At 39.3% G+C, this 27,535-nt stretch overlaps 1 protein-coding gene across 8 annotated transcripts in view; it reads right to left on the bottom strand.

Annotated features, from left to right (window-relative positions):
* NRXN1 (neurexin 1) overlaps positions 1-27,535 on the bottom strand; it is a 1,537,142-nt gene that overhangs the window by 758,718 nt on the left and 750,889 nt on the right. For all 8 annotated transcript variants that reach the window (XM_044290694.1, XM_044290695.1, XM_044290700.1 and 5 more), the window contains 2 exons: positions 23,327-23,765; positions 10,948-11,331 (listed from right to left, as the gene is read on the bottom strand). In XM_044290694.1, coding sequence (XP_044146629.1) covers positions 10,948-11,331; positions 23,327-23,765 — 823 coding nt within the window. The remainder of the gene's footprint in view (positions 1-10,947; positions 11,332-23,326; positions 23,766-27,535) is intronic.

Genomic DNA, 27,535 nt, shown 5'->3' with positions numbered 1-27,535 from the left:
TCTGAGTGCCGCCTCTGGCACCCGTGCCATAGGTTCGCCACCACTGCTCTAGATCATCAGTATATTTTGGGTCTTTTCTCCTCCTTCTACTTGTTTTCTATTTTTATGTTTTTTCAGTGGGTAGATTCTTCTTAGTATTTTGTGCTTTTGGATAATCAGATGTTTCCCATATGCCGTGTCCTCTTCCTCTTATGCAGTTTCAGTAAAATACTTAGAATGAGAAATTGCAGCTGCATTCCCCTACTCCACCTCCCACCCCACTTTCTTTAATTTGCACAGAGTCTGCAGGCAGGGAAATGGTAACTACAAATCACACTTTTTGCATGTAATATTTATTTAGTTTCATTTGAACATCTTGTCTTCATGGGACATCTCTTTTACATTGTTAAGCATTATTTTCTTCTTAATAATGCACAGTATATGTAAAATGAAGACATGATATTTTCTAACTGTATCTCAGCTGCCTATGTCCCTTTAACTAGATAAGAGTAAACTCATTGTAAATAAAATTAAACCAGAATTTTGTAAAAATTTTAGGTGGATCAGAATTTTTGGTGATTCGATTCAGGCAAATTTTGCAGAGGCAAAAAGTCCTAGGAGACAGTAGAGTGTTATACACAAATTTTCTGGCCAACTTTGCCACTTTAGATTGGTAGAATCGAATTGGGCCCAAATCAGTCTACCAATTTATCCAAATTGAAACCCAAATAAAAATTTTTGTTATTCCCTCATCTCTACCTTTAACAACATATATCAGCAAAGTTATCTTGTGGAACTTAAATAATTGTTGTAATCTTTGGTTTAAGTAGTTTTACCATAAAAAAATATTCAGTATTTTTCAAAGCAACGCCTTCATTTTTTTTTTATTGCACGTAATTAAAAATTTGTATACCCACTTTGTTATTCCATAAAATCTATCTTTTATAGCATCATCTGCTGTTTCTTCTTTTCCTTTTGTCTCCATCCACCTTGTTGAGGAGGCCGCACATGTTCAGTGCTATCATTTAATTGCCTCCAGCCATGGTATCAACTGTTAGAAGCTGCGACAGTTACAGGGAGAGAGATGCAGCAGAAATTACACCTCCTGACAAGGGACATGCCCCGTAAGCTGCCCACTAGAATTAAATCTAGCAGTGCAATTGGGGCATTGCATTGATAATCCCTGGATCCATGTGAGGTATAGGGCTGGTTCTAGCTTTGTTACAAATAAATTATCATGTACTATATGATGTCTGATTTTCATTTTTTACATCAATCATAGCATAACCCCTTTAATTTTTCATTCTGCACCAATATGTATGAAATAATTTAATTTGTATTTCTTAAAGGGATTTTCCAGAGCTTCAATATTGATACCTCAAGATAGGTCATTAATAGAGATGAGAGAATCAAAGTTGACAAAATGGAATTCGATCCGAATTTCAGGAAAAATTTGATTTGCAACGAATGGTAACAAATCACAATTTTCCTAAAACGGTGGCTACACGTGTGAGGACTGTGGACATGGGGCAAGGAACTCTGGGAAGGCAGGATCACCCAGATTGACAAGCCTGCATGCAGCCAATCAGCAGCCAGCCAGCCAGCCCTGTGATGTCACAGCCCCTTAAATACGGCAGCCATTTAGATTCTGCCATTTTCCAGCTTTCAGAGTGATTTATAAGTGCAGGGAAAGGATAGGGAGGAATCATTTCACAGCATCTTAGTGCAGGGAGCGACGTCAGAATGTGCTAGGGACATTAATAGGAAAGCAATTTACAAGTGCAGGGAAAGATTATTTGGGATCCAAATAGCCATTAGACAGCTCTGTCATTTCAGCTTTTTGTTATTGGGCTGCAAGTGTTACATTGAAAAGCCTTTAGTGGCTTATATCATAGTATCTTATTCAGTACGACAAGAAAAATGTATACGTATTTCACTACTGCAGATATTTCTGTTGAAAACATATAGGGGCGTATTTCAGTACAACAAGAAAAATATATATGAACTGCAGTGTTGTAGTTATTTTTGGTGAAAGCGTATAGGGGCGTAGTTCAGTACAACAAGAAAAATATATTCTCAGTTCACTTATGTAGTTATTTCTGTTTAAAACGTATAGGGGCATATTACAGTAAAAAAAAAAAATATATATATATATACGCATTGCACTGTTGCAGTTATTTCTGGTAAAATCAAATAGGGGCGTATTTCAGTCCAACAAGAAAAATATATACGCATCTCACTTCTGTAGTTATTTCTGTTAAAAGTGTTTAGGGGTGTATTTCATTAAAAAAAGAAAAATATATACGCACTGCACTGTTGCAGTTATTTCTGTTTAAAGCGTATAGTGGCATATTACAGTAAAAAATTAAAAATATATACACATTGCACTGTTGCAATTATTTCTGGTAAAATCGTATAGGGGTGTATTTCAGTCCAACAAGAAAAATATATACGCATTTCACTTCTGCACTTATTTCTGGTGAAAGCGTATAGGGATGTATTTCAGAACTACAAGAAAAATATGTACACACTTCACTCTTTGATTGTTTTCTAGTCAAAGCGTATAGTGGCCTATTTCATTATTTCATTCCAACAAGAAAAATATATTCGCACTGCACTATTGCAGTTATTTCTGTTTAAAGCGTATAGGGTCGTATTACAATAAAAAAAAGAAAAATATATACATACTGCACTGTTGCAGTTATTTCTGGTAAAAGCTTATAGGGGAGTATTTCAGTCCAACTAGAAAAATATATATGCATTTTACTTCTGCAGTTAATTCTGTTGAAAGCGTATAGTGGCGTACTTCATTAAAAAAAGAAAAATATATACGCACTGCGCTGTTGCAGTGATTTCTGGTGAAAGTGTATAGGGGCGTATTACAGTATAAAAATAAAAATATATGCACTGCACTCTATTCTCAGTGCATTTCTGCAGTTAATTCTGGTGAAAGCATATAGCAACCTATTTCAGTCCAAGAAAAAATATATATTCTCAGTTCACTTCTGCAGTTATTTGTGTTGAAAGCATATAGGGGTGTATTTCAGTACTACAAGAAAAATATATTCTCAGTTCAATTCTGCAGTTAAATCTCGTGAAAGCCTATAGTGGCCTATTTCAGTCCTACAAGAAAAATATATGCTCAGTTCACTTCTGCAGTTATTTCTATTGAAAGCATATAGGTGTGTATTACTGTAAAAAAAAGAAAAATATATACGCATTTCACTGGTGCATTTATTTCTGCTGAAAGCATTTAAAAAAATATATTCTCAGTTAACGTCAGTGGTTATATGTGTTGAAAGTATAGCTGGGAGTCAGCAGGATGGCAGCATTGGGAGGTCGGGAGCCAAACGTGCCAGGGTAGAGCACCTGCTTCGCATCAAACTACCTACATGGGAAGTAGTGTTGCATGGATTCACGGAAGTAGCGGCGATAGCAGTCAGTCCGTGCAGCAGTTATATGTGTTATTTTGTATTTCATTACAAAAATAAATATACATTCTCAGTTCATGTTGGCTGTTATATGTTGCAGCAGTGGGAGGTCGGGAGCCAAATGTGCCTGGGGTACAACACCTCCTTCACAGCAGGTACTTACCCGTGAAATAGTGGTGCAGGGGTTCACGTAAGTAGTGGCGGTAGCAGTCAGTCAGTCAGTGCGGCGTTTATACCTGGTAAAATCTTTATTGAAGTATTTTGGTCAAAAAACAAAATTTATTCAGTGGTCAGCGCTGCGGTTATATGCGGTAAAATCTCCATGATGTCTCCATGATAAATCTGCAGTGTGGAGGCCCTGTGTGGCTTCTACACACTTTCAAAATAATCCTTCAGCGGAGCGAATAGATGCTGGATGACTGGGACGCTCCATTATCTTCTCAGGAGCTGCTGTCGGGAGCAGCGGTTTTTTTTATGAGACGTCCGTATAGTGCAGGAGGAACTGAAGACCCTTTCCATCTCCGTGCTCCGTTATATGTGGTAAAATCTTTATTGAAGTATTTTGGTGAAAAAATTAATTTTATTCAGCGTTCAGTGCTGCAGTTATATGCGGTAAAATCTTTTGGGACTTATCTCGGTGGAAAAAGAAATTGCATTTAGCGTTCAGCACTGCAGTTATATATGGTAAAATCGTTTGCGACTTATTTTGGTGGGAAAAAAATTGTATTTAGCGTTCAGCGCTGCACTTATATGTGGTAAAATCTTTTGTAAATTATTTTGATGAAAAAACAAATTTCATTCAGCATTCAGGGCTGCAGTTATATGCGGTAAAATCTTTTCTGAATTACTTCAGTAGAAAAACAAATTTCCTCCTCCTCCTCCTCCTCCATTAACTTCCTCCTCTCTTCATTCTAATCCTCAACACACACACTGACTTGACACCCCCCTCCCCAGCTATATATATAAGTGGTGCCAGCACCACCTAGGGGCGAATAAAGGTAAATGACACTGCCAGCCTGTTAAAGGAAATTACAGCTTGATACCACAATAAATTTTATATGACATGTAGCAAGAGTTTAAAGTGCCCACAAATAGCACATAGTGGGACACTGCATCAAGATAAATCAGGCGTGAATCAGCCAGGATTTTTACACACCAATGCCTGATGCATCAGACTAGATCATCCATGGTGCCACACCAACAATTTGACAAAAGAGAAAGGTTTCTTCTGGCTACCTGCCTCAGCTGCTATTCTGATGCTGTTACCTGCCTGATGCCACACATCTGATGCTAAGTGCTCTTTTTTTCACCAACCATCATCAGCGGGTACTGGTATTGCCACCCACCTCCACAGTATGTCACCTTGCCACTCTGTGGCCTCCTGATTCTGCTGCCACCTCCAGACTCTGTCTTTGTGCCGCTCTATTGTCACCTCATGCTGCTGCCACCTCCATACTCTGTCATTGTGCCACTCTGCGGCCTCCTTCTGATGCTGCTGCTGCCGCCACCTCCATACTCTGTCATTATGCCACTTTGTGGCCTATTCATGCTGCTGCCACCTCCATACTCTGTCATTTTGCCACTATGCGGCCTTCTCCTGATGCTGCTGCTGCCGTCATCTCCAAACTCTGTCATTGGGCTGCTCTGTGGTCTCCTCATGCTGCCGCCACCTGCAGACTCAGTCATTGTGCCACTCGGTGGCCTTCTCATACTGCTTTCACCTCCAGACCCTGTCATTGGGGCACTCTGTGGTCTCCTCATGCTGCTTTCACCTCACCACTATGTCATAGGTCCACTCTGTGGACCTTCTCAAGCTGTTCCCACCCTCCCCACTTCATGACTGATCCACTATTTTGGCTTTTGGCTTGGCTGACATCATCATTTATTTGACACTTCTTCTGAACTGTCAGAAGGAAGGAAAAACGAGAAGCACAACAGATCCTGTCTGTGTAGCAGCTGTAAGGCCTGTATGGTCCCATCAGAATTGGCTTATGATTTGGTAGCCAAAAGCAGGAGTGGTTTCAAAATACAGAAGACATGTGAATATTCCATTTATCTCTGTTTTAGATCCACTCCATTTTATTTTTGGCTTTAGCAATACTAATGTATTATTAAGCAAATGCTGACCAAGTGAAGGCATATGTTCCACAGACAGGATCCGTTTTCTCTGGGTAATTGTTCTGACCGATCAGAGAATGGGGAAAATTAATCAGTGACGTCAACACAAACTTACTGCTGACACCCTCTCCACTCTGTAGGGGGGCTCTACTTGTGTAAGCGTTTAATAGAACAGGTTCAGTAGACATCTATGTGGAGTCATCTGACGACAGTGTAAAAGGAGTGCGCTTCTTTTTGACCCTAGCATCTACCTGTGAGGCTGAGTTCATACTTGAGTTATTTGGTCAGTTTTGGCCCCGTGACTGCCCAAATAAATGAAGTGTGCAGTGATTCTAAGAGCGACGCCTGTCATCTGCATGTCATACTGACTCACAGTATTGTTTCACTACCACAGCAGACTCCCTATGCGTGTTACTGCAAGGTACAGTGTTCTACACAACTATAAAGGCTCTCTGCAGCCAGGAAATAGCCTTTTTTTTTAACGCAATTCACCGCAAATAAGTTGGATTTTTCTGAAATATTTGCTCATCTCTAGTCATTAACATAAGACCGGTAGGCGTCCAACATTTGGCAATCCTACTAATCAGCTGCTAGCAAATGCTGCGGCTACCAGAACCCATACATTGTAGACAGCCATAAGCAGAAAGCTCTGTACATGGTCTTTCTGGGATACTGTAGCACTCATTCAGTATAATGGATCACAGTGGAATTTCCATAGTCATATCCCCACCACCAATCTAACATTGATGACCTATAAGTTATCAATATTGAAATCTTGAAAAACCTCTTTTAGCATATTTATTCATGGAAGTATTGAAACTCCAACTACTCCTGAGAGGACAAGTCCTACAGATTTTTTTTTTGTCTTTCTTATGTTTTCTTGTTAGATTTTCTTTTTAAGTCCACATAGCAATCTAAAACACTAATTTCAAACTCATTATCTCAGTGAAAAAAGTGTTCAATTAAACCCCCTAGGGCTCCTTGTTTCTAGTGCCTGCTGACAATCAGAATTTTAGATATCTCAAGCAGATCCTGTGTGGCAGCACTTAAGCAAGAAAGGGGCGCCCATTATGTTGTGCTTTGCTCCTTTCTTACTGCGATGATTCTCATGAAACAATAAATATTTACTGCAGCGATATGCATTATACAATTCTTTATAACAACAAAGTGAAACAGCCGGCACTCCAATTTTCATGCACGGTGCACGTGTCAGGGTCGGCTTCCGCAAATACACAAAGGAGAAGACCGATACTCGCTAAAATAAAGGCAATGCTTCTTTTTATTGACACATGGAGGAACCAAGTAAGTGACGCGTGTCGACTCTGTAGTCGACTCTTTGTCAAACAAATCGGTGTATAACAAACAGGATTTAAATAGTCTGCCGGATCTGGTGTCATATAATATGACATCAGGTAGTCAAGGCAACATGTAAACAAAAGGAAACAATAATGCGGGCTGACAATACAAATGGGGATATACGAGGTTACACACTAAGAATGCCAATAGTTTGCTATCTTGCCAACAAAAGACACAACATCTGGTTAGTTGCTAAATGGTCTGAATTGCGAATATGAGCTTAATTGCTTTTTGTAATTTCCCCCTACTTCAGGAATATTTCATGAACCTCTATAAAGATTTATAGGATTTATAGTTTATTATTATTACTTATACGGTGAGTGTTTATCACTAAACATATTTATTTTCTTTTTACAGAAAACACGATGAATATTGAAACTACTCTTTCAGTTTTTTTTTTATCATTGTGCATTATCCCTTTAACAACTAACCAGATGTTGTATCTTTTGTTGGCAAAATAGCAAATACTTGTACTAATCTACTAACATTGGCATTCTTAGTGCGTAACCTCGTGTATCCCCATTTGTATTGTCAGCCTGCATTATTGTTTCCTTTTGTTTACATGTTGCCATAACTACCTGACGTCATATTCTATGACGCCAGACGCGGCGGGCTATTTAAATCCTGTTTGTTATACACCTATTTGTTTGACAAAGACTTGATTACAATTCTTTTTGTGATGCAACAGCAGAGGACTAGAGGTGTGTGATATGAATACATGTTGGTGGTTTTATATACACAATTTGCTTGTCTGCTTAAAGATATAATACTCTATAGTAAAATCTCTTACTTAGGCCTTGTGTACATGGCCATAAGTGTTTTGTGGTCCAGACCCTGGCCGAGTGCATGCTGCTATTTATTTTTTACCTTGGCTGCAAATTGGATAAGAGTAAGACATGAGTTTTTGTTTTTATACAGTGCCGTGGAACGGATGCAAAGTTGGCAGCTGTCCAGAAATTTCTGGACAGTCTGTAAAAATTTGCAACTTTTTTTACCTGTCCGTGAAAAAAAAAAAAAAAAAAAGATGTGTCTGTGATATTTAAGGTTGGTGGTGCGCAGATTATTTAGGTGTTATTTATCCTCATTTTTCAACTCACAGTAATTGCTGGTAATATGTTCTTATAGGTATATTGAGCTATAGACATTTATTACTCATACTCTTTATCATTCATTAGGACCATGTCCAGAGAGTTGTGGTCAATGATTCCTATTCAGAATGGTCCCGGGTTATAAGTGGTGTACCCCAAGGTTCAGTGCTGGGCCCTCTATTATTTAATTTATTTATTAATGATATTGGGGACGGGATTAATAGCACCATTTCTATTTTTGCAGATGACAATAAGCTGTATAGTACTGTACAGTCTATGGAAGAGGTCCACAAACTACAAGCTGCCTTGAACACTCTAAGTGATTGGGCATCAACTTGGCAAATGAGGTTCAATGTGGATAAATGTAAAGTTATGCATCTTGGTAGTAATAATCTCCGTGCTTCATATGTCCTAGGTCAGTGATGGTGAACCTTTTAGAGACTGCCCAAACGGCAACCAAAAACCCTCTTTAATCACAAAGTGCCAACACTGCAATTTAATCTGAATACTACAGTCCAATATAGTATCTTTCATGTACTTTATCATTAGCTATAATATCCTGCCTACATTGGGTGATGTAACACTTGGAGAGTCACTTATAGAGAAGGATTTGGGTGTCCTTGCAGATGGTAGATTAAATAACAGCATGCAATGTCAATCAGCTGCTTCCAAGGCCACCAGGATATTGTCATGCATCAAACGAGGCATGGACTTGCAGGACAGGGATGCAATATTACCAATTTACCATACAAAAAATACTGGTGAAAAACTGTTCCATGTAAAATGCCCTCGAAAGACAAAGGGGCACTGGCTCCGATTGGAGAGGAAAAAGTTCAATCTCCAGAAGCATCAAATCTTCTTTACTGTACGAACTGTGAATCTTTGGAATAGACTTCCTCAGGACGTGGTCACAGTAGGAACAGTGGACAGTTTTAAAAATGGTATAGATGAATAAAGTATACAACATTAATGCTTATGAAAACGTGTAGAAATCTGAGTCTCACTTCCTTCTGGGATTTGAGTCCCCACCTATCCCTTGGTTGAACTTGATGGGCTTATGTATTTTACTGTAGCAACTATGTAACTACGTAACTATGGTTTTCCAATTTGTCCATAAAAAATACTGACTGTCTGTGGTTTTGGAAAAAAAATGTGGATCGGATATGGACCAAAACTATGGCTGTGTGCATGAGCCTTTAAATTTTACATTATGCCTTATTACTATTTGGTTCCTGCTCGACACCCAAGAATTCCTTGTAAAACCCACTTATTCACCGTCCATAGTGGTTGGCTGGGTGAGCCTTTGCTAGCATTTCCAGCTTGTCGACCCAGGACCAGGAAGTAGAGAATAGTGGGGACCAGAGATGCACTGGAGCAAATAGCAGTGCCATAGGATTGGTCAGGGAGAGCTATATATGAAACAAAATGAATACTAAGGACAGTGCAGATGCCTCCTAGTAACCTGGGATGTACCTGAGGTGAGAAATTGGATTATTCATCGTTAGGGTGTTAATGTTAATTTATTCTCAGTAATTCTCAATTCATGTGAGCTAAGTTAATGTAAACCAGCAGCACGGGCTAGTCACAAACAGAGGAGTAACATCCTATGGAAAACTGTCACTTTGGAATCTATGCCTATTTCCATGACAACTGGGATTGAAATGAATGTGCATTCTGCTTCTCCTGCGCTCTACTTGAAAAGAATTTGAAACGTGTCTCTAATTAAACTGTGCCAATTACCTATAGACTCGTAGAGTGGGGGTAGCTATACAGAATGCTTCTATCAATCCATTAGAAATTAGCTACATGATGGCAAATTACTTTCTCCTTTATGACATTAGTGCATTTTTTAGATGAAGATGGTACCCTGATTGACAGCAGACATGAATCAAGGTTAAGTTCTGCTATGTTCTGGTATTTAAAATGATTTTCCAAGAAAATTAAATAAAAAAAGTACTTTAAATGGCCCCATGCTCTAGCAGTTACCGTTCAGCTGTCCATTGCCGGCCTTTGCTTATATTACAGCAATGATACCAACACATGATTGCTGTAGCCAATCACTGATCTCAGTGGTCACATGCCATTCTTACTAACACGCTTAGATTCTAGCAGGTTTTATTGCTGGAATATAAACAAAATCAGCAACCAACGGAGCCCCAACAGGTAGTTATAGTTTTTTTTGCGTCTTATTATTTTATTACATTTTCTGCTGCCAACATTTTTTTTTTTTCTAAGAACCTCTTCATGTGCACCTACAGGAATTTGCCGACAGGCCATTGATGAAGATTACACTGGCATAGGCAAAAGATTTGGAACCCACTGTAATCATTGGAATAAAGGGGTAATTGTGCTCTAGAGATGAGCAAATTTTATTTGGGCTCCATTCGCCTCAATCAACCATCTGATTCAATTCGGGCTCAAATCTATTACACTGGAAAGTGCTTAATTTGCTCTGAAAAGCTGAACCTCATTCGGATAGCCTTCTGGTCTCTCTCTCTTTCTCTTAAAATTCTCCTAAATTGAATCACCTAAAATTCTGATTCTATAGAATCAGAATAATAAAAAAAAAAGTTGCATTTCAATTTTTTAGAACCGATTCATTCATCAGTGCACTCTACCAAGTATAAAGTCCCATATGTGCATAAATCTGAAACTTAGCACCGGGCAAGTGAATTGAGCAGGGGGAACTATGGGAGGGTGCAGAGGTTCTAGTCCTCATTATGCACTGAAACCCCGAGGAGAAATATAAAATGAAATATAAATGAGGTATAACACTTAGAGGGTCCTGTTACAGATTTTACATTGATGTCCAGAAGCTACAAGTTACTCCTTTTGTTGGGAGTAATGCTGTGACCTGTTTTTTTTTCTTAGAATTGGTGGGGGACATCACATGGGAGATGCTAGAACCTATTTCATTCTGTAGAAAAATGTAGAACTAAAGTACAGTATAGCAATGTTAATAACCAATAACTAACCTCTTTCACAAGAACGACCAAGGTAGCCTGTGCCCGAGCAATCACAGACAAATCGGTTCCACCCATCTCTACATACTCCATTATTTTTGCATGGATTGTTAATGCAAGGTTTACTAGTTTCTTTTGAGCAGGATGGTTTTACTCCAGCTGTGCTTTGAAGTTCAGCCATCTGGCGTATGTCTTTGCTCTGACCATCTATAAATAAATCTCTTATGCATCCTACATATCCATAGTTAAGAAGAGCGGTCCACACTTCAGTTGGAAAGACCAAACCAGCTTTATTTTCAGGTAAACCTCCAAGATACAAGTCATCATCAAGGTCAAGAATTTCACTTTCTCCTGGGGCTGTGTAAGGTGTACGTAATGAATTGACAGATATGGTACCTGTGCAAAAAGAGAGAAGAAAGCAAATAAGACTTTGTCAGAATCCATACAGAGATTTTACAGTTTATCCTTGTGAGCATAAAACAACATAAACAGAGTACATCTGAATGATTAACTATACAGTACATTCATGTATAAAATAATAATAATAATAATATCTAATCTTTCAGACTGTTCACATCTTGTTTATGATGTATACTTCAGGTATAAGTAAAGACTAGAGATGAGTGAAGTTTTGAAAAATTAGATTCGCTGAAGTTTGCAAATAAATTTGAATCTCTATAAATCAGGTATACCCAGGCCACTCTGCCTTAGGGCTTAATCAGACAACCGTATGTGTTTTATGATCTGCAAATTGTGGATACGCTAAACAAGGACACCAGCCAGACCTATGATAGAAATGCGTACTCTTGCCTGCCATTGCAGACAAGAATAAGACATGCTCTATCTTTTTTGTGGGGCCGCGGAATGGAAGTATGGAACGATCACACTGTGCGTGGGTTGCGGCCATGCTGCGGTGAAGAACTGCTTGGCAGCTGCCTTTCATTTAATAAAGAAGACTACACTGTATAGTTGGTCTTCATTGTTAATGGCCATGCAGCATCTTTAATGCACCTTTAATCAGGGACTATTGCTGGTATGGAGTTTGGCTAATGAGGTGGGGACACAATATGCTGGCATACCCACTTTTCCAACCTCAGCGCTCTCCTGCCCTACAGTTGGGAGCCTTTATTTTGCTATCTGCTTTTCCTCCTTTTCCACATCACCTAATATCGATGAGAATACATCATCAGTAACATCCAGCTCTGCACCTTGCTGACTTTTCTAGCCAGCAAAAGATGAGGATTATCATCATTAAGACTTGCCCCCCCGCCTAAGGGGTACAGACTGAATAGTATTGGTTGGCACTCTGGGCACTGAAATATTAAAGGCTTCCAGCTAATTGGTATTGAATTATTCTATTAATTGTGTCCCTAGCGCATGAGCACTTGCCATGTCTCTCCCTATGCTCATCTCACAGAATTCCGCTTTGAACACTTTGATCAACACTAGTTAAAACATATATGAAAAATATGAAAAATATTGTGGTTGTTTTTCCTTTTTTAAAAGATATACATACGTTTCGATATGTTGGTATCTGTTTTTTTTTAACGTATGCATTTTTTGTGAAAAAAAATCTTAATTTGTTAAATAAAGAATTGAAGATTTGATATGGTTAATGGATGGAAAACGTCTAAATGTCTTATGTTTCTATCTGTCTCAGACAGAAAAATGTGGTATACTATGTTATTCTGTCCTTCAAAAAGATGTAACATAAACTTTTGTAGTCCATAGTAATGTCAATATAATATATAATGTTAAAATACATTTAAATATGTTTTTACTGTTTACAAATGAATGTGTTCAACGTACAGCAAAAACAAGTGAACAGCCTCTAAACTGTTGGAATTTATTGACAGCAGAGGACACGTTTAAATCAAGCTTTTGTGTTAAGCATTTTTTACTTTGGTGATAGTTTATTTTTATTTAGATTTATTTTTTATTTAAAGAAATCTTCAAATTTGACAGTTTTCAATCAGGTAATTATGCTTCAAAACTGTTTGTTCTGGTTCTGCAGAGATCTCTTCTCAGCAGTCAAGAGGACAAAGGTAACCTTTCTATTATAATTTTAGAGGTAGATAACACAGGATCCAGCATTAACAGTAGGTGATGTCTGTAGCTCACTTCCTCCTAGCACAGGTCTCAGTGCATGTCTAGAATAATCTCCCATAGAAGTTAATGTGTCATCTCAAGGCTAGGGTTTCTAGACCACCCTGACCCATTAAGCTACAATGAAAAAATATTTCAAGGCTACTTGGGCCTCTTCGTCAGGCCTCAGATGCCTGACGAAGAGGCCCATGTAGCCTCGAAAGCTTGCAACTTAGTCATCATCTTTTCAGTTAGCCATTAAAAGGTATCAACCAATGAGGAATCTCAATCTTTTTTCAACTTATATTTACTGACTAACACGGTACAAAAAAAAATATAAATATATATATCTATATATATATATATATACAGTACAGACCAAAAGTTTGGACACACCTTCTCATTCAAAGAGTTTTCTTTATTTTCATGACTATGAAAATTGTAGATTCACACTGAAGGCATCAAAACTATGAATTAACACATGTGGAATTATATACATAACAAACAAGTGTGAAACAACTGAAAATATGTCATATTCTAGGTTCTACTTCTTCAAAGTAGCCACCTTTTGCTTTGATTACGGCTTTGCACACTCTTGGCATTCTCTTGATGAGCTTCAAGAGGTAGTCACCTGAAATGGTTTTCACTTCACAGGTGTGCCCTGTCAGGTTTAATAAGTGGGATTTCTTGCCTTATAAATGGGGTTGGGACCATCAGTTGCATTGTGGAGAAGTCAGGTGGATACACAGCTGATAGTCCTACTGAATAGACTGTTAGAATTTGTATTATGGCAAGAAAAAAGCAGCTAAGTGAAGAAAAACGAGTGGCCATCATTACTTTAAGAAATTAAGGTCAGTCAGTCCGAAAAATTGGGAAAACTTTGAAAGTGTCCCCAAGTGCAGTCACAAAAACCATCAAGCGCTACAAAGAAACTGGCTCACATGCGGACCGCCCCAGGAAAGGAAGACCAAGAGTCACCTCTGCTGCGGAGAATAAGTTCACTTGAGTCACCAGCCTCAGAAATCGCAGGTTGACAGCAGCTCAGATTAGAGACCAGGTCAATGCCACACAGAGTTCTAGCAGCAGACACATCTCTAGAACAACTGTCAAGAGGAGACTGTGTGAATTAGGCCTTCATGGTAGAATATCTGCTAGGAAACCACTGCTAAGGACAGGCAACAAGCAGAAGAGAATTGTTTGGGCTAAAGAACACAAGGAATGGACATTAGACCAGTGGAAATCTGTGCTTTGGTCTGATGAGTCCAAATTTGAGATCTTTGGTTCCAACCACCGTGTCTTTGTGCGACGCAGAAAAGGTGAACGGATGGACTCTACATGCCTGGTTCCCACCGTGAAGCATGGAGGAGGAGGTGTGATGGTGTGGGGGTGCTTTGCTGGTGACACTGAACCAGCATGGCTTCCACAGCATCTTGAAGCGGCATGCTATTCCATCCGGTTTGCGTTTAGTTGGACCATCATTTATTTTTCCACAGGACAATGACCCCAAACAAACCTCCAGGCTGTGTAAGGGCTTTTTGACCATGAAGGAGACTGTTGGGGTGTTGCGCCAGATGACCTGGCCTCCACAGTCACCGGACCTGAACCCAAATGAGATGGTTTGGGGTGAGCTGGACCGCAGAGTGAAGGCAAACGGGCCAACAAGTGCTAAGCATCTCTGGGAACTCCTTCAAGACTGTTGGACTACATTTCAGGTGACTACCTCTTGAAGCTCATCAAGAGAATACCAAGAGTGTGCAAAGCAGTAATCAAAGCAAAAGGTGGCTACTTTAAAGAACCTAGAATATGACATATTTTCAGTTGTTTCACACTTTTTTGTTATGTATATAATTCCACATGTGTTAATTCATAGTTTTGATGCCTTCAATGTTAATCTACAATTTTCATAGTCATGAAAATAAAGAAAACTCTTTGAATGAGAAGGTGTATCCAAACTTTTGGTCTGTACTGTATATATATATATATATATATATATATACATATATGTATATATATATATACACATACACATTTTTGTATTTTTTTTTACCATTAAGCTACCATAGAGGTTGAGCTCTATTTGGAGATCCTACCCAAAAAATATTTCAGGATTGCTTACGTACTTATACAAATGTCTACCGAAGCTACTTGCTACATTTGTTACGTGGCAATGGTTACAATGTTGCTGAATATATTGGAAAGAAATATGCTTTTACGCATCAATAATAGGACATCACTTGCAGCTTCACTTGCTTAATATCAGTTCTTGAGTTTTTGTCTTTAACAAACTTCAGTTCTATGATTTAATCTGTACACAACATATACTGTAAGAAAATCTTATTTTAAGCATGATGAGACTGATAATACTAAATACTATAGTCATGTCCACTCTTACTTTAGGACAAGTATTGAAATGTTTAATTTCTTTTACTAGGATGACCTCTTAAGTGTGTGTAACAATTATGCAAATCTGAGCTTTAATCAAGCTAAATTATTAAAGCTGAGTTCAATAGCAGGGAATAATATATGACTTCTATTCTCTAATGAAGTTCTCTGCTTTCATTTCACAGCTCCATCACACAGAACACTACCTATCGAAGGTCAAGTCTCTTCGGATTCAAGGCTATTAAAATTGGTTTTGGAATTCATTACATTTGTAAATCTGTAGCCTTTGACCTTGTTCATCCATATTAAACAGATGGATAGACAGATATTAAACTGTCAAGTTGCTCATTTACATGTCTCCACCCAAGTGGAAATGCATAAAAAAATTAACAGATATGCATTCTCGCTTTTACAACAATGGTTTTTTTCTTTATCACCCAAAGCCCTTTGGCAATCAACACAAGTATATTTGGAACTTTACAAAAATTGTATCTGATCATTTCAAAAGGTGTAATCACTAAGCCACATATCAGGGCAGTGTCAAGTATTATCTCTTGGTGGACAACTGCTAGGCCCTGAATGATCACTAGAATTGGGGTCCTCTATTCTTCTTCATCAAGACCACATTGAGAAAAATTTGTAGGAAGAATGCTTTATTTTGGCTATTGCCCTACCCTCCCTTTAATATGTTATGGAAAGACTACTTGAATAATCGATGGGGTGGGGTGGGGTTTTCAGCTTCAAAACAGATGATAATTGTTAATAGTGCTAAAGCTCCTTAAAGCTATAAACACTGGAAGCAGAGATGAGTAAATTGATTCTGTAGAATCAGAATTTGACCTAAATAAATTAATAAAATAAAAAAGAATCTATAGAATCAGAATTTTAGCTGTTTAGATTCAGGATAATATGGGACAAAGTGGGGCCATAATGTCATCCACAGCTTTACAGGGCAATTTAAACACTTTTCATTCGGGTAGAATTGACTCCGGTCCCACTCAATTCGGTCAAATTGGATCCCAATCGATTTTATAGAATTTTGCTCACCTCTAACTGTAAGCACTGTGCTATATAGAACATATTTAAACATAATGGGTCATACAAGGATTGTTTATGGAACTCAACTATTGATTTTTATAATGGTAACATTAAAGTGACAATAAAAAAATTTGATTAGGCTTATAAAGCTTGTATATTCCTATCATTGGTGGTCTGACACCCCTTTTATATCTTTTCACTTCTATAAAATCCTACTTCATGTTTATATAGCCCATATATAAATACTTATTCAGGAGGGTAAAAGTAACATTCCTCGGGCTGTTTCTCAATTTTAATTCTTATGCACAGTAGTATATTACAATCTCTGAGTTTTTTATATAACAGCCCCTACAGACTTCTACAGGGCTCTACTATATCAGAGTTCATACGGAGGTATTCAGATTTTTCTGTCAACTAATTTATAAATTATACAGAAATGTTTTTGGCATGCTCAGTCATATGCCTTATTATGGAACTAACATGGTGCCACACAGAGCCCCACTACAGTGCACAGTGGGTGCCTAGAGCTCCCCAGAGTGGAGTTGCAGAGACCATTTTGCGCTACAATGCTCTGCATTGCATTTATCAACTGTTTTAGACAATTTTTACACCTCATCTGATAAGGGACGGGACTTAGCAGAATGTAGATGTGGCTTTAAATGTGCCTTTGTGCACCAAAGATGCATCAAAATTATCCAACTTATAGGTTGTGTAAACTTAGACTAGGCAGTTTAGGAAAAGCGACAGATTTGTCATTTAACATCAGCCAGTATGATAAGTCTGGTGCAGTTTAGGACTGTCTTACTTTTAGGGTAGATTCACGTGACATTTTTTGGAGGAAGTTTTGAAGTTTAGTTTCCTGCAGGTTTTACAGCAAGTTAGAAGTGGATTAAAAAGGGATCTAAATATAAAGCAAGGACTCATACTTCACATTCCTGCTGGATCCTTCTGGCTTTGACTGAAAAACCTGCAGAAAATCTGCCTCAAAACCTCCTCCAAAAAAAGTTGACGTGAATCTATCCTTAGACAGTATTAGTAAATCTGCCCTGTGTGTTTCTGTACAGCTTGTGTGCAAAAAGTCTAGTAGGTCGAGGTCATGAGACTTCCCAAGCCTCTCATTTTCCCAAAACTGCCAGGGCCTCCTTTTATTACAAAATAGGATGGAGGCCCCAGAAAAGACTAAATTAATTTTTATGTGTGGGCAAACAGAAAGGTTTTCATAAACCCATATTTGCCATTTACCCAATAAACTATATTTTGTTCATAGGAGTCTAATTTTGGGATTTAGCATTCAGATAAAGTCCTACTTTAACTAATTAAATATTCTACATATATAGTGTTTCAATATCATGCTAATGAGGCCGGATTCCTATTAAACACCCTTAAGGTACTCTTCTTAAATATGGCTCACAAGCTCGCACTGGTCCTGCCGTCTTATAGAAGCAGAACTTTAATGTGTTGTAGATGTACAGCGGACAATGAGTGCTACGTCTATTATATTGCCGCCGTTCTCTGTTCCTGCCTAGCTGGCAGTATTGTACAGCAGACCCAGCCAAAATAACTCCCACAGGTATGTTTTAATGAGTCTCTTCAATGATTCATTATTTCAGCAATTTTGTTTTCTTTAAACCAGGTTGAAATAAGGAAGATATACAGTGACCGCTACTATTTTACTTCTCTGAATTAGAGGGCCAATCTAGCCAAGAAAATTAACTTTAATTTTCATTTCTTAATTAACTTTACTTTGCCTGTTGCATTCCTGAGAGTTAAGGAACACAAAGACGGAGGGCTCGAGAGTTGTTTTTCCTAATTAATTGGAATGTGCTATTAACTACTTTTTACGTAAAGAACTTTGCGTTAATAGTTGAGAATAAGTTTCCCATTTACTATTTTCTCTATAAAAAAATAATAATAATAATTTGGAACAACCATGTACCCCATTAGATAGTCAGAACCACAAAATCTACAGGTATGGCTAACATGAATCTAATGTCTATGGGCATCAGGTCATGAATCTATTACCATTATTATACCTGTGATGCACATTCCTTACACAAAAAAACTGCTGATAGCTTCATATGAATGACAGGGAGAATGGTCTACTGCATGACCGGGAAATTTAGATTTCAATCCAGCTAGCGTGCCAATTGCAAGTGCCCAGAAGGCAGTACTATATCTGCTACTGCACTGAATGATGGTTCTCTTGATTTGATGCTAGACCTGTCACTCAGAGCAGAGGGGAATGGTCGAAAACCATTGTAAACCAGTGTAGACAGCCCAGGACATTGCACATGAAGGGAGCACCTTCTGGGCACTTGTGATTTCCATGGCACAGGATTAAATATTGGATTTCCCGGTCTGCAGTCTGCATGACCATCACTTGAGGTGTGTTTCCACTTTTCACCCTGCTGACGGATTCCCTTTAAACTTAGCTAAGTATTGCTCACTAAAATAAATTATGTTATAGAGATTATCCCATGAAAAATCACCTATATACAGCATCACTGAGGCCTGACTGCTAGGAACCCCCCAGTAATCCTAAGACTAGAGGGTCCCTCATTCCCCTCTCTGAATGGATCAGTAGTGAGCATGTCAGTGGCAGGGACTTATCTCCCCTGAGATCAAATGGATTGACCATGTTGAAATTCAACAGCCTAATCATTATTTCCCCAGGCATTTGCTATTGGGTTAAATTCAGAACAACCCCATATCACATTAGGTGGTCAGCCCAGTACTGCAAAATCTTCAGGTTTGGCCAACATTAATCTAATATCTATGACCAACTTAAAAATAATCTGGGCATCAGGTCATGGGTCCATTACCAACCACTATAGTTATGATGCACTAAAGTATTTCTCACCTACTGTATATACAGGATGTGGGTCAGATGGCTGGGACACCCATAAATCCTATGAATAGAAGGTCCCTCTTTCCTCTCTAAATGGTGCGGTAGTGAGCATGTCGCTTTACTGCTCCATTCACATCTATGGAACTTATGTAGATAGCACTGCCAGTCTCATAGAAGTGAGTAGAGCTTTGGACTGACATGCACATTACCACTATATTCAGAGAGGGGCTTGGGGTATTCTCAGGATTGTGGGGGGATCTCAGCAATTGGACAGTATAACTTGATACCTTTAGCTTGTATGGATGAGCAAACCTGGTGAAGTTCGGTTTTGCCGGGTTTGGCCGAACTTCAGGTCAAAGTTCGGGTTCGGGACCCGAACTTGACCTGAACTTCACCCCGAACCTGGACCCTATTTAAGTCAATGGGGACCCGAACTTCACTTTATTATTTTCCGTTATAACATGGTTATAACGGGAAATAATAGCATTCTTAAGAAAGAATGCTAAATAAAATGGACATTGAAGGGTTAAAAATAAAAAAAAACTCACCTCATCCACTTGATCACACGGCCTTGATCGGGCACGTCTTCTTTCTTCAGGACCTGCAAAAGGACCTGCGGTGACGTCACCGCGCTCACAACGTGGCTCACCACATTCTGTCTTAAGAATGGTATTATTTTCCGTTATAATCATGTTATAACAGAAAATAATTAAATTATCCAACTACCGAACCTGAACTCCAGTGGAAAAGTCCAGGTTTGGGTCTGGGTCCCCGAACTCGCAAAGTTCGGTACGAAACCGAACTTTGCAGTTCGGGCTCGCTCAACCCTAATAGCTTGTCCTGTCGATAGTTTTCTTGAATAACTCCATTAACTTTTTACTCAGTTAAAAGATGCTGGTAGTAAATATTGCAATAGCACTTCTGGTCCCGTGCCAGGCTGACAACAAGGGTGGAGTAAGGATAATTAGGCATCTTATTAAGGGTTTCATTTAACTTTTTTTTAACATGGAATATAAAGCTTAATACAAACTGTTGTAAAGCACAATACATTTACAGTGGCTATGATTATTCGAAAAGAGTTGTTATTATTATTATTATTATTATTACTACTTTTATTTTTTAAACATGTTTGCTTTTATTGTGTATTTTTTTTTCTTTATTTCTTTGCCCTGAGCATATACAGTACAAAGCTATTATTTTGGCAACACAACTAAAACCACCCCAGTTTGAGAGTGTTAATGACACAGCAAGCAGGTTAAGGGTTTCCTCAATAAAGGATGGTTTTGTCAGTATAAAATCCCTCTAGAGTGTTGTACAATTTCAGGCAATTTTTTTGTATTTTCGGTGTATTCAAATCTGTAGAAATCTCATTTCCTGACAAATGGACAGAAGGGTGATTCATTACACTCTCTCAACAGGCTGGCTATAACTCACCTTTAACTGTTAAGAGGACATGATAAATAACAACCCTCTGAGACAAGGATACTATTGCTTTGTATATCTGTAAATGAAGTCATCTGTCTCCTCAAGTTTATCTCTTCCCACGGGATAAAGAAGAATCCACTTGGAGATATGAAGCTCAGTGACTGTGACCTACTTTCTATGTAATTATGTCTAGTAACTTTTTACATAGGAAGAATGCACAGTGCATCTGTAATATTAAGGTCAAGATTTCTCATATTTGATATTAAAGCTGAAGATTTCCTATGTGTCTCTTCATTTTCAAACCTCTTATTTTTTTAACAGATTTTACAAGCACATTTGCTTATACTGTATGTGGTATTGACACCCCTTCCACCCAAATATCTATGGAGAGCAGAGGCTTGGTAGTCCTTCATATGCATAATTTCATCATTGGGATCCATCAACATTAAAGGGGCCTTCTGAGACTTTGATATTGATGACATATCCTTAGGCTAAGTTCACATATGCATTATAAGCTCTGGCACCCAGTTACTTTTTGTCTGGCCGAAAGCCGCCATTTATGCTGGAAAGTGGATGGATCCCCGTTGAATTCCATTGTACTCAATGGGATCCAGCAGTGTGCCGGCCTATCTGGCCTCTGCTGGAACTGGCTGCAGGAGTTCATAATTAGAGATGAGCAAAGTTCTTAAAAATTAGATTTGGCTGCCTTTTAAAAAGAAAATTGCTTAATGATTTACTTTGTCACAAAGCGCATTTCTTTGTATCACATTTTTCATCCCATAAGACGAAGTGGAGGAAAAATGTCCCTGCGTCTTATGAGGGGAATACTAGCGAGCGCTTCTATTATGGAAGCGCTCATTAGTACCGGAGGACCGGGAATCAATGAAGGCTCTGCACTCACCGCTTACTGGTCCTCAGCTGTCAGCTGTGCAGTGGCTGCGGACAGCTTGAGGGCGCTCTGTAACCTCACGCTGTCGCGCCAGTTCACAGCACAGCTGATATCAGGAGGAAGAACATCGCGGGCGGTGAGGAGCGGCGGTGTCAGGAGCAGGAGAGGTAAATGTTTATTTTGTGATCTGAGGCTGGGAGCTGCTGAATTATGGCTGGAGACTGATATGAGGCATGAGGGTCTCATCTGAGGTCTAATTGGGGGTCTTATTTATATTGGGCTCTGATCTGAGGTCTGATTGGGGGTCATTCACATTGGTGTCTGAGCTGAGGTCTGATCTGAGGTCTTATTAACATTGGGGATCTGATTGGGCCTGTGAGCTGAGGTCTGATTAATATTGGGGGTCTGATTGCTGATCTGATCTCAGGTCTAATGAAAAATATCATTTTCTTCCTCCTCTAAAACCTAGGTGTGTCTTATGGGCCAGTCAGTGTGTCTCATAGGGTGAAAAATATGGTAAGTAGTGGGTGCAATGACGGGGAAAGGAGAGGTTGATCAGTAAAAAATTTTTTTTATAGTACTTACCTTATCCATTTGAGGGCAAAGAGGTCGCCGTGGCCATCTTGCTTAAAGATCCAGCATGAAATCTTGCACGGTGCGAGATGACATCATTCGTCACCGTGCAATAGATTTCACACAGGATCTTCAATCAAGATGGCCGCAGCGGTCTCTTCACACGCCAATGGATGAGGCAAGTTTTGGTGTTTTTTTACCACAATTTCAGGGAAAAAATACTCGTTATCATGAAGCACAAGGAAATTCGGCTTTGCATATTGCAAATTTGGATCAATGTCCACTTCAGATACTTCAATTCGCTCTACACTACTTAGAATACACCATCAATATCAAGTCAGTGAGGGTACGACACCTGGCATCCCTAGTAATAAGCTGCTAGCAGGAGCCGTGGCCTCTGGAACTAACAAAGTGTACAGAGCTGGAAGCATGGATGCAGTAAGCTCTGTAGCCTGTGTTATGGCCATGCCTGGTTCTTGCAGCTCAGTCCCCCATTCACAAGAATGGTAGCTGAGCTGCAGTAACCTGGCACAGCCACTACACAGTGTAACAAACTTCCATGCTTCCAGCTCAGTACACTGTGCATTGTTGCATTTATTAATGTATTATTATACTAAGCAGCATTTTTGAAGGTTAGAGAAGATAATTCCTTGGAAATAAGAGACAACTTTTAGCCCTAAAATTAAAGAAGTGCAAATATGAGCAAGAATTGGAGGCCAAAATGGAAAAATCATTAGCATAAAGCATAAAGAATATATCATGGTCCATAATGTCACATTTAGAAAAATTTATGAGCTTGTAGTATGGCTCTGTATTTTTAAAGTTTTATATGGGGAACAGTTGGATGTTCCATAAGATGCCATATTAGAAATATATTTTATTATTGCTTCTAGAGGAGAATTGAGAAAGCTCGTTGGAAGAACGAGTGAAACGTTTTCAAGAAATCTACAGTACGTCCAGTTGCCTTGATTTATTCTTTACAGATATATTCTAGAGGAGACTTCCTCCGTAATATTCTGCTATAGGCCACCAATACAAGCTCCATGGACATGGCTGTGATAATTCAGAACACAACCTGGATTTTGAACTGGACAGACTTTTCTGATAAAAGATGAGAGATCAATTTTTTACTTTGTCACAAATGTTTTTACCTGTTCGTCCATCACGTTGGAAATCTACGTGATACCATTCTCCGTCATTTACTTTTTTCTGAAGTGCTTTTATTTTTATGGTTCCTGATCCCATGTCGAGAAGCAGATATAGATGGCCATCAAGCATTTCTATAGCAAAGAAGTCAACTTTGATCATCTGAGGATTTTTTGCATCTTTTTGGTGACGAGGTTTGCCATGACTGAACAGTATGAGTCCATTGGGTTCTGTTGTGCGGAAGTCAAATGATATTGAACCAGTCTTCTTTGCGTTCCATTTAGGTAAAGAAATAAATGACTCAGGTGTCTCAAAAGTGATTGGGTCCAGTGTGGCAACATTCTCACATTTGAAGGCGACTACACCATGAACTTTCATTTTGACATCTCCTTGCTTGGCAAGACGTGACAATTCCAGCCTCACATCGTTATTTTTGTATACAACCTGAAAAATACAAGTGCGTACACATTTGTAGACTACAGCATACTGTACTTTTATTTACATTAATTCCATAAAAAAAGGAGTAGACTGTATCTTGCAACATGTTTAATGAGGCACAGAAAATACCGGAGTCTAGTTATGATGTGGTTATTATGGATCTCTTTGTAGGACAACTCAATTTCTTAATAGAATTACATTTTCTGACGACCCTAAAAAGGGTTTTCTCATCTCAGATTTTGGTGACACATCACTAGGATATGCCACCAATGTTTCATAGGTGTGGGGATTCACTCCTATTTCCAGAACAGGACCTGAAAACGAAGGAGAGTGCGGAGTGCATATGCTGTGTGCTCTACGTTCACTTCTGTGGCAGTTCCAAAAATAGCCAAGCGAACGTGACCAGCTATTTTTGGAAGCCCCTTAGTGGTGAATGGAGATCACACTGTACTTGAAATGGTCACCTCTCCATTCAATGCTATGGGAGTGCTCGGCTATTTTCAGAACTCGCATAGCGATGAAAGGAGGGTGGTTAGGAATGGTTACCAGAGGTATCCACACCTATAAGACATTGGTGACGTATCCTAGCGATATGCCACCAATGTCTGAGGTGACAAAACCCCTCATAATATTGAGTTGATAACAAAATGTATTCAATTATAAAATACAGCTTTAATGTTTGATATATCACTAATCACGAGTGGATAAAGGTCTGTGGATGCCCCTGGGCAAAAAGTTGTTTGGGATGAGATATGTGTGAACGTGATAAAATTACAAAATATAACATGGCTACAGAAAGTAGTATAATTACGACAACAATCATTCATGACTACCACTAAATACAGACTATAAGTATCATACAGTGTTTAAATAATGACACCATACAGTGCCAAAAAATTATACCAGAGAGTGCTCAAACAAAATTTCCACTCGGTCAAATAATCTTGGCAAGGGTATTAGAGGTTCCCGATGGTCAAGGTTATAGATCAGCGAATTTCATGTTATGAAATTTGTTCACGCTTCCTTTGGTGGTAAAAGCAGAATTGCGCTATGGATTCCGTTACAACGTACCATAATGGAATGGCTTTAGTGGCATTCCATTATTCATTCCGTCATAATAGAAGTCTATGGCCTGCCTAACGGACAAATCTGTTTTGCAGCCCATAGACTTCTATTATGAGAGAATAACGGAATGCCTCTAAAGTTATTTTATTATGCATTCCGTCATAGAATTGCATTATGATCCGTGGTAACGGAATCCATAACGCAATTCCGCTTTTACCACTAAACGAAGCATGAACGAATTTCAAAATATGAAATTTGCTTATCTCTAGTCAAGGTCTAAGGATATTATTCCTTGTTGCTCTATTAATAATCCAGCAGTTTTGAACTGTACACATGATCTACTAAGCCCCTTAGTATGTCTTTGTAAAGTGTGAGGAAACAGGGAGAACATACAAATTCCATACAGAAGTTGTCCTTGGTTGGATTTGAACAACAGCATTGCAAGGCACCAGCGCTAACCACTGTGCTGCCTAGTCTGCCTCTCAGTCTACCTTCCCTATGATAAATAGGTGCTCATGTTCACGTAAGGTCCTATTTCACATAATTTGTTTGGTGTACGGGCACCAAGAGCATACCCACATCTAAGGCTACTTTCACACTCGCGTTTAGTGCGGATCCATCATGGATCTGCACAGACGGATCCGTTTGTATTATCTTTAACATAGCCAGGACGGATCCATAGCCTTATCCTTTTATCAAGTTTTTACATTTCTATTCAAACAGAATGGCATTTCCATGGTTTATCATAATACAGTTCCACGATATTAGCTCTTCATACATACACATGCAATACACAATAATAACCAACATAATGAAATTCAGTGGAAACCACCATAAAACTCTAAACCTAGTCAACACAACCTGTTTACCAAAGATCTAAAGATTATAGAATGATACAAATGTCTAAGGTCTTATGTCACAACCAAAGCAAGTGTATACGTATGAACGTTTAAGGGCCCTTTCACACCTGTGTTATAGTCTTCCGGCATAGAGTTCCGTCGTCGGGGCTCTATGCCGGAAGAATACTGATCAGGATTATCCTAATGCATTCTGAATGGACAGTCCGTCCTTCAGGATGCATCAGGATGTCTTCCGTTCCGGAACGGAACGTTTTTTGGCCGCAGCAAATAGCGCAGCATGCTGCGCTTTTTGCTCCGGCCGAAAATCCTGAAGACTTGCCTCAAGGCCGGATCCGGAATGAATGCCCATTGAAAGGCATTGATCCGGATCCGGCCTTAAGCTAAACGTCGTTTCGGCGCATTGCCGGATGCGACGTTTAGCTTTTTCTCAATGGTTACCATGGCTGCCGGGACGCTAAAGTCCTGGCAGCCATGGTAAACTGTAGTGGGGAGCGGGGAGCAGCATACTTACCATCCGTGCAGCTCCCGGGGCGCTCCAGAGTGACGTCAGGGCGCCCCAGGCGCATGGATGATGTGATCGCATGGATCACATGATCCATGCGCATGGGGCGCTCTGACGTCATTCTGGAGCGCCCCGGGAGCCGCACGGATGGTAAGTATGCTGCTCCCCCGCTCCCCACTACTACTATGGCAACCAGGACTTTAATAGCGTCCTGGGTGCCATAGCAACACTGAAAGCATTTTGAAGACGGATCCGTCTTCAAATGCTTTCAGTACACTTGCGTTTTTCCGGATCCGGCGTGTAATTCCGGCAAGTGGAGTACACGCCGGATCCGGACAACGCAAGTGTGAAAGAGGCCTAACACAGATGATTATGTATGATGCAACTTGTATGTTTTTCTGCACATGATACCAAGTAAAGAGTTGATTAACTCATTTTCTGTAATTCCCCAGTCCCCATTCTGTACTATGCATAAACCATAAGGAGGTGGAGTAGGCACATTGTTTTATGTAACAAAGTGTTTTATTTTACAGCACACATGAGCTTTCAATAGGAACATGAATAATTCATCTTTATAGTAGGATTATGGCGTTACTTCCAGGGATGCTGTACAGCTGGGGTTGTCTGCCTTTGCACGCCACATCCAGGATTAGAACACTACAGCCATGTGCAGCACTGGTTCTGCTCTATACATCATCATAATCAGCATGAAAAACAGAATAGACACACTGTTATGTATTGTAATACTTCATTAGTCTACAGTACTATCACAAGGTCAATATTTGGTCAGTATTTGCAATGGTGGATTTACATGGGGCAATTGTTGGCCTGATTGTCCGGAACAAGCGTTACCATGGTTGTTCCCGATAATCAGCCTCTCTTAAGGTGCCACAGATCACCCTTTGGATGAGCAAAGTGCTCGTTCCTTGGGTGTGATGATCATTCATGTAGACACCTCAATCATCATTTCTGGGCAGCAGATCGTACTGTGTAAACATCAATCTGATGTCCAGAAGCAATGAATTTGTATGAGGACGAGCAATGGAATCTTTTTCATACAGAGGAGGAGATTGCTGTATGTAAATGCTTCCCTCTTCTCCACCGATGAGCAGTCAACTATCAGGAAAGGAACAGTCCTTCATGGTAATTGCTTGCTCAATAGGAACGTATACATACACCTTAAACCATACTCAGGAGTGGGTCCCCAGCTCAGAAGAGATGCAAATCTTTCCATTTTTCCCTGTATAGTTTCCATTCTTGGTTTTGACTTGCAAATGCTACTGCAAAATATTGACCACGGGAAAGGTCCCATACTTGCAAACTTACTCAGCTATGTTTGGAACATCCAT

Source organism: Bufo gargarizans, chromosome 4 (genome assembly GCF_014858855.1).
Source record: "Bufo gargarizans isolate SCDJY-AF-19 chromosome 4, ASM1485885v1, whole genome shotgun sequence".
Taxonomy (NCBI): domain Eukaryota; kingdom Metazoa; phylum Chordata; class Amphibia; order Anura; family Bufonidae; genus Bufo; species Bufo gargarizans.
The sequence above is the reverse complement of the archived record's forward strand: the minus strand, read 5'-3'. Positions and strand labels throughout refer to the sequence as shown.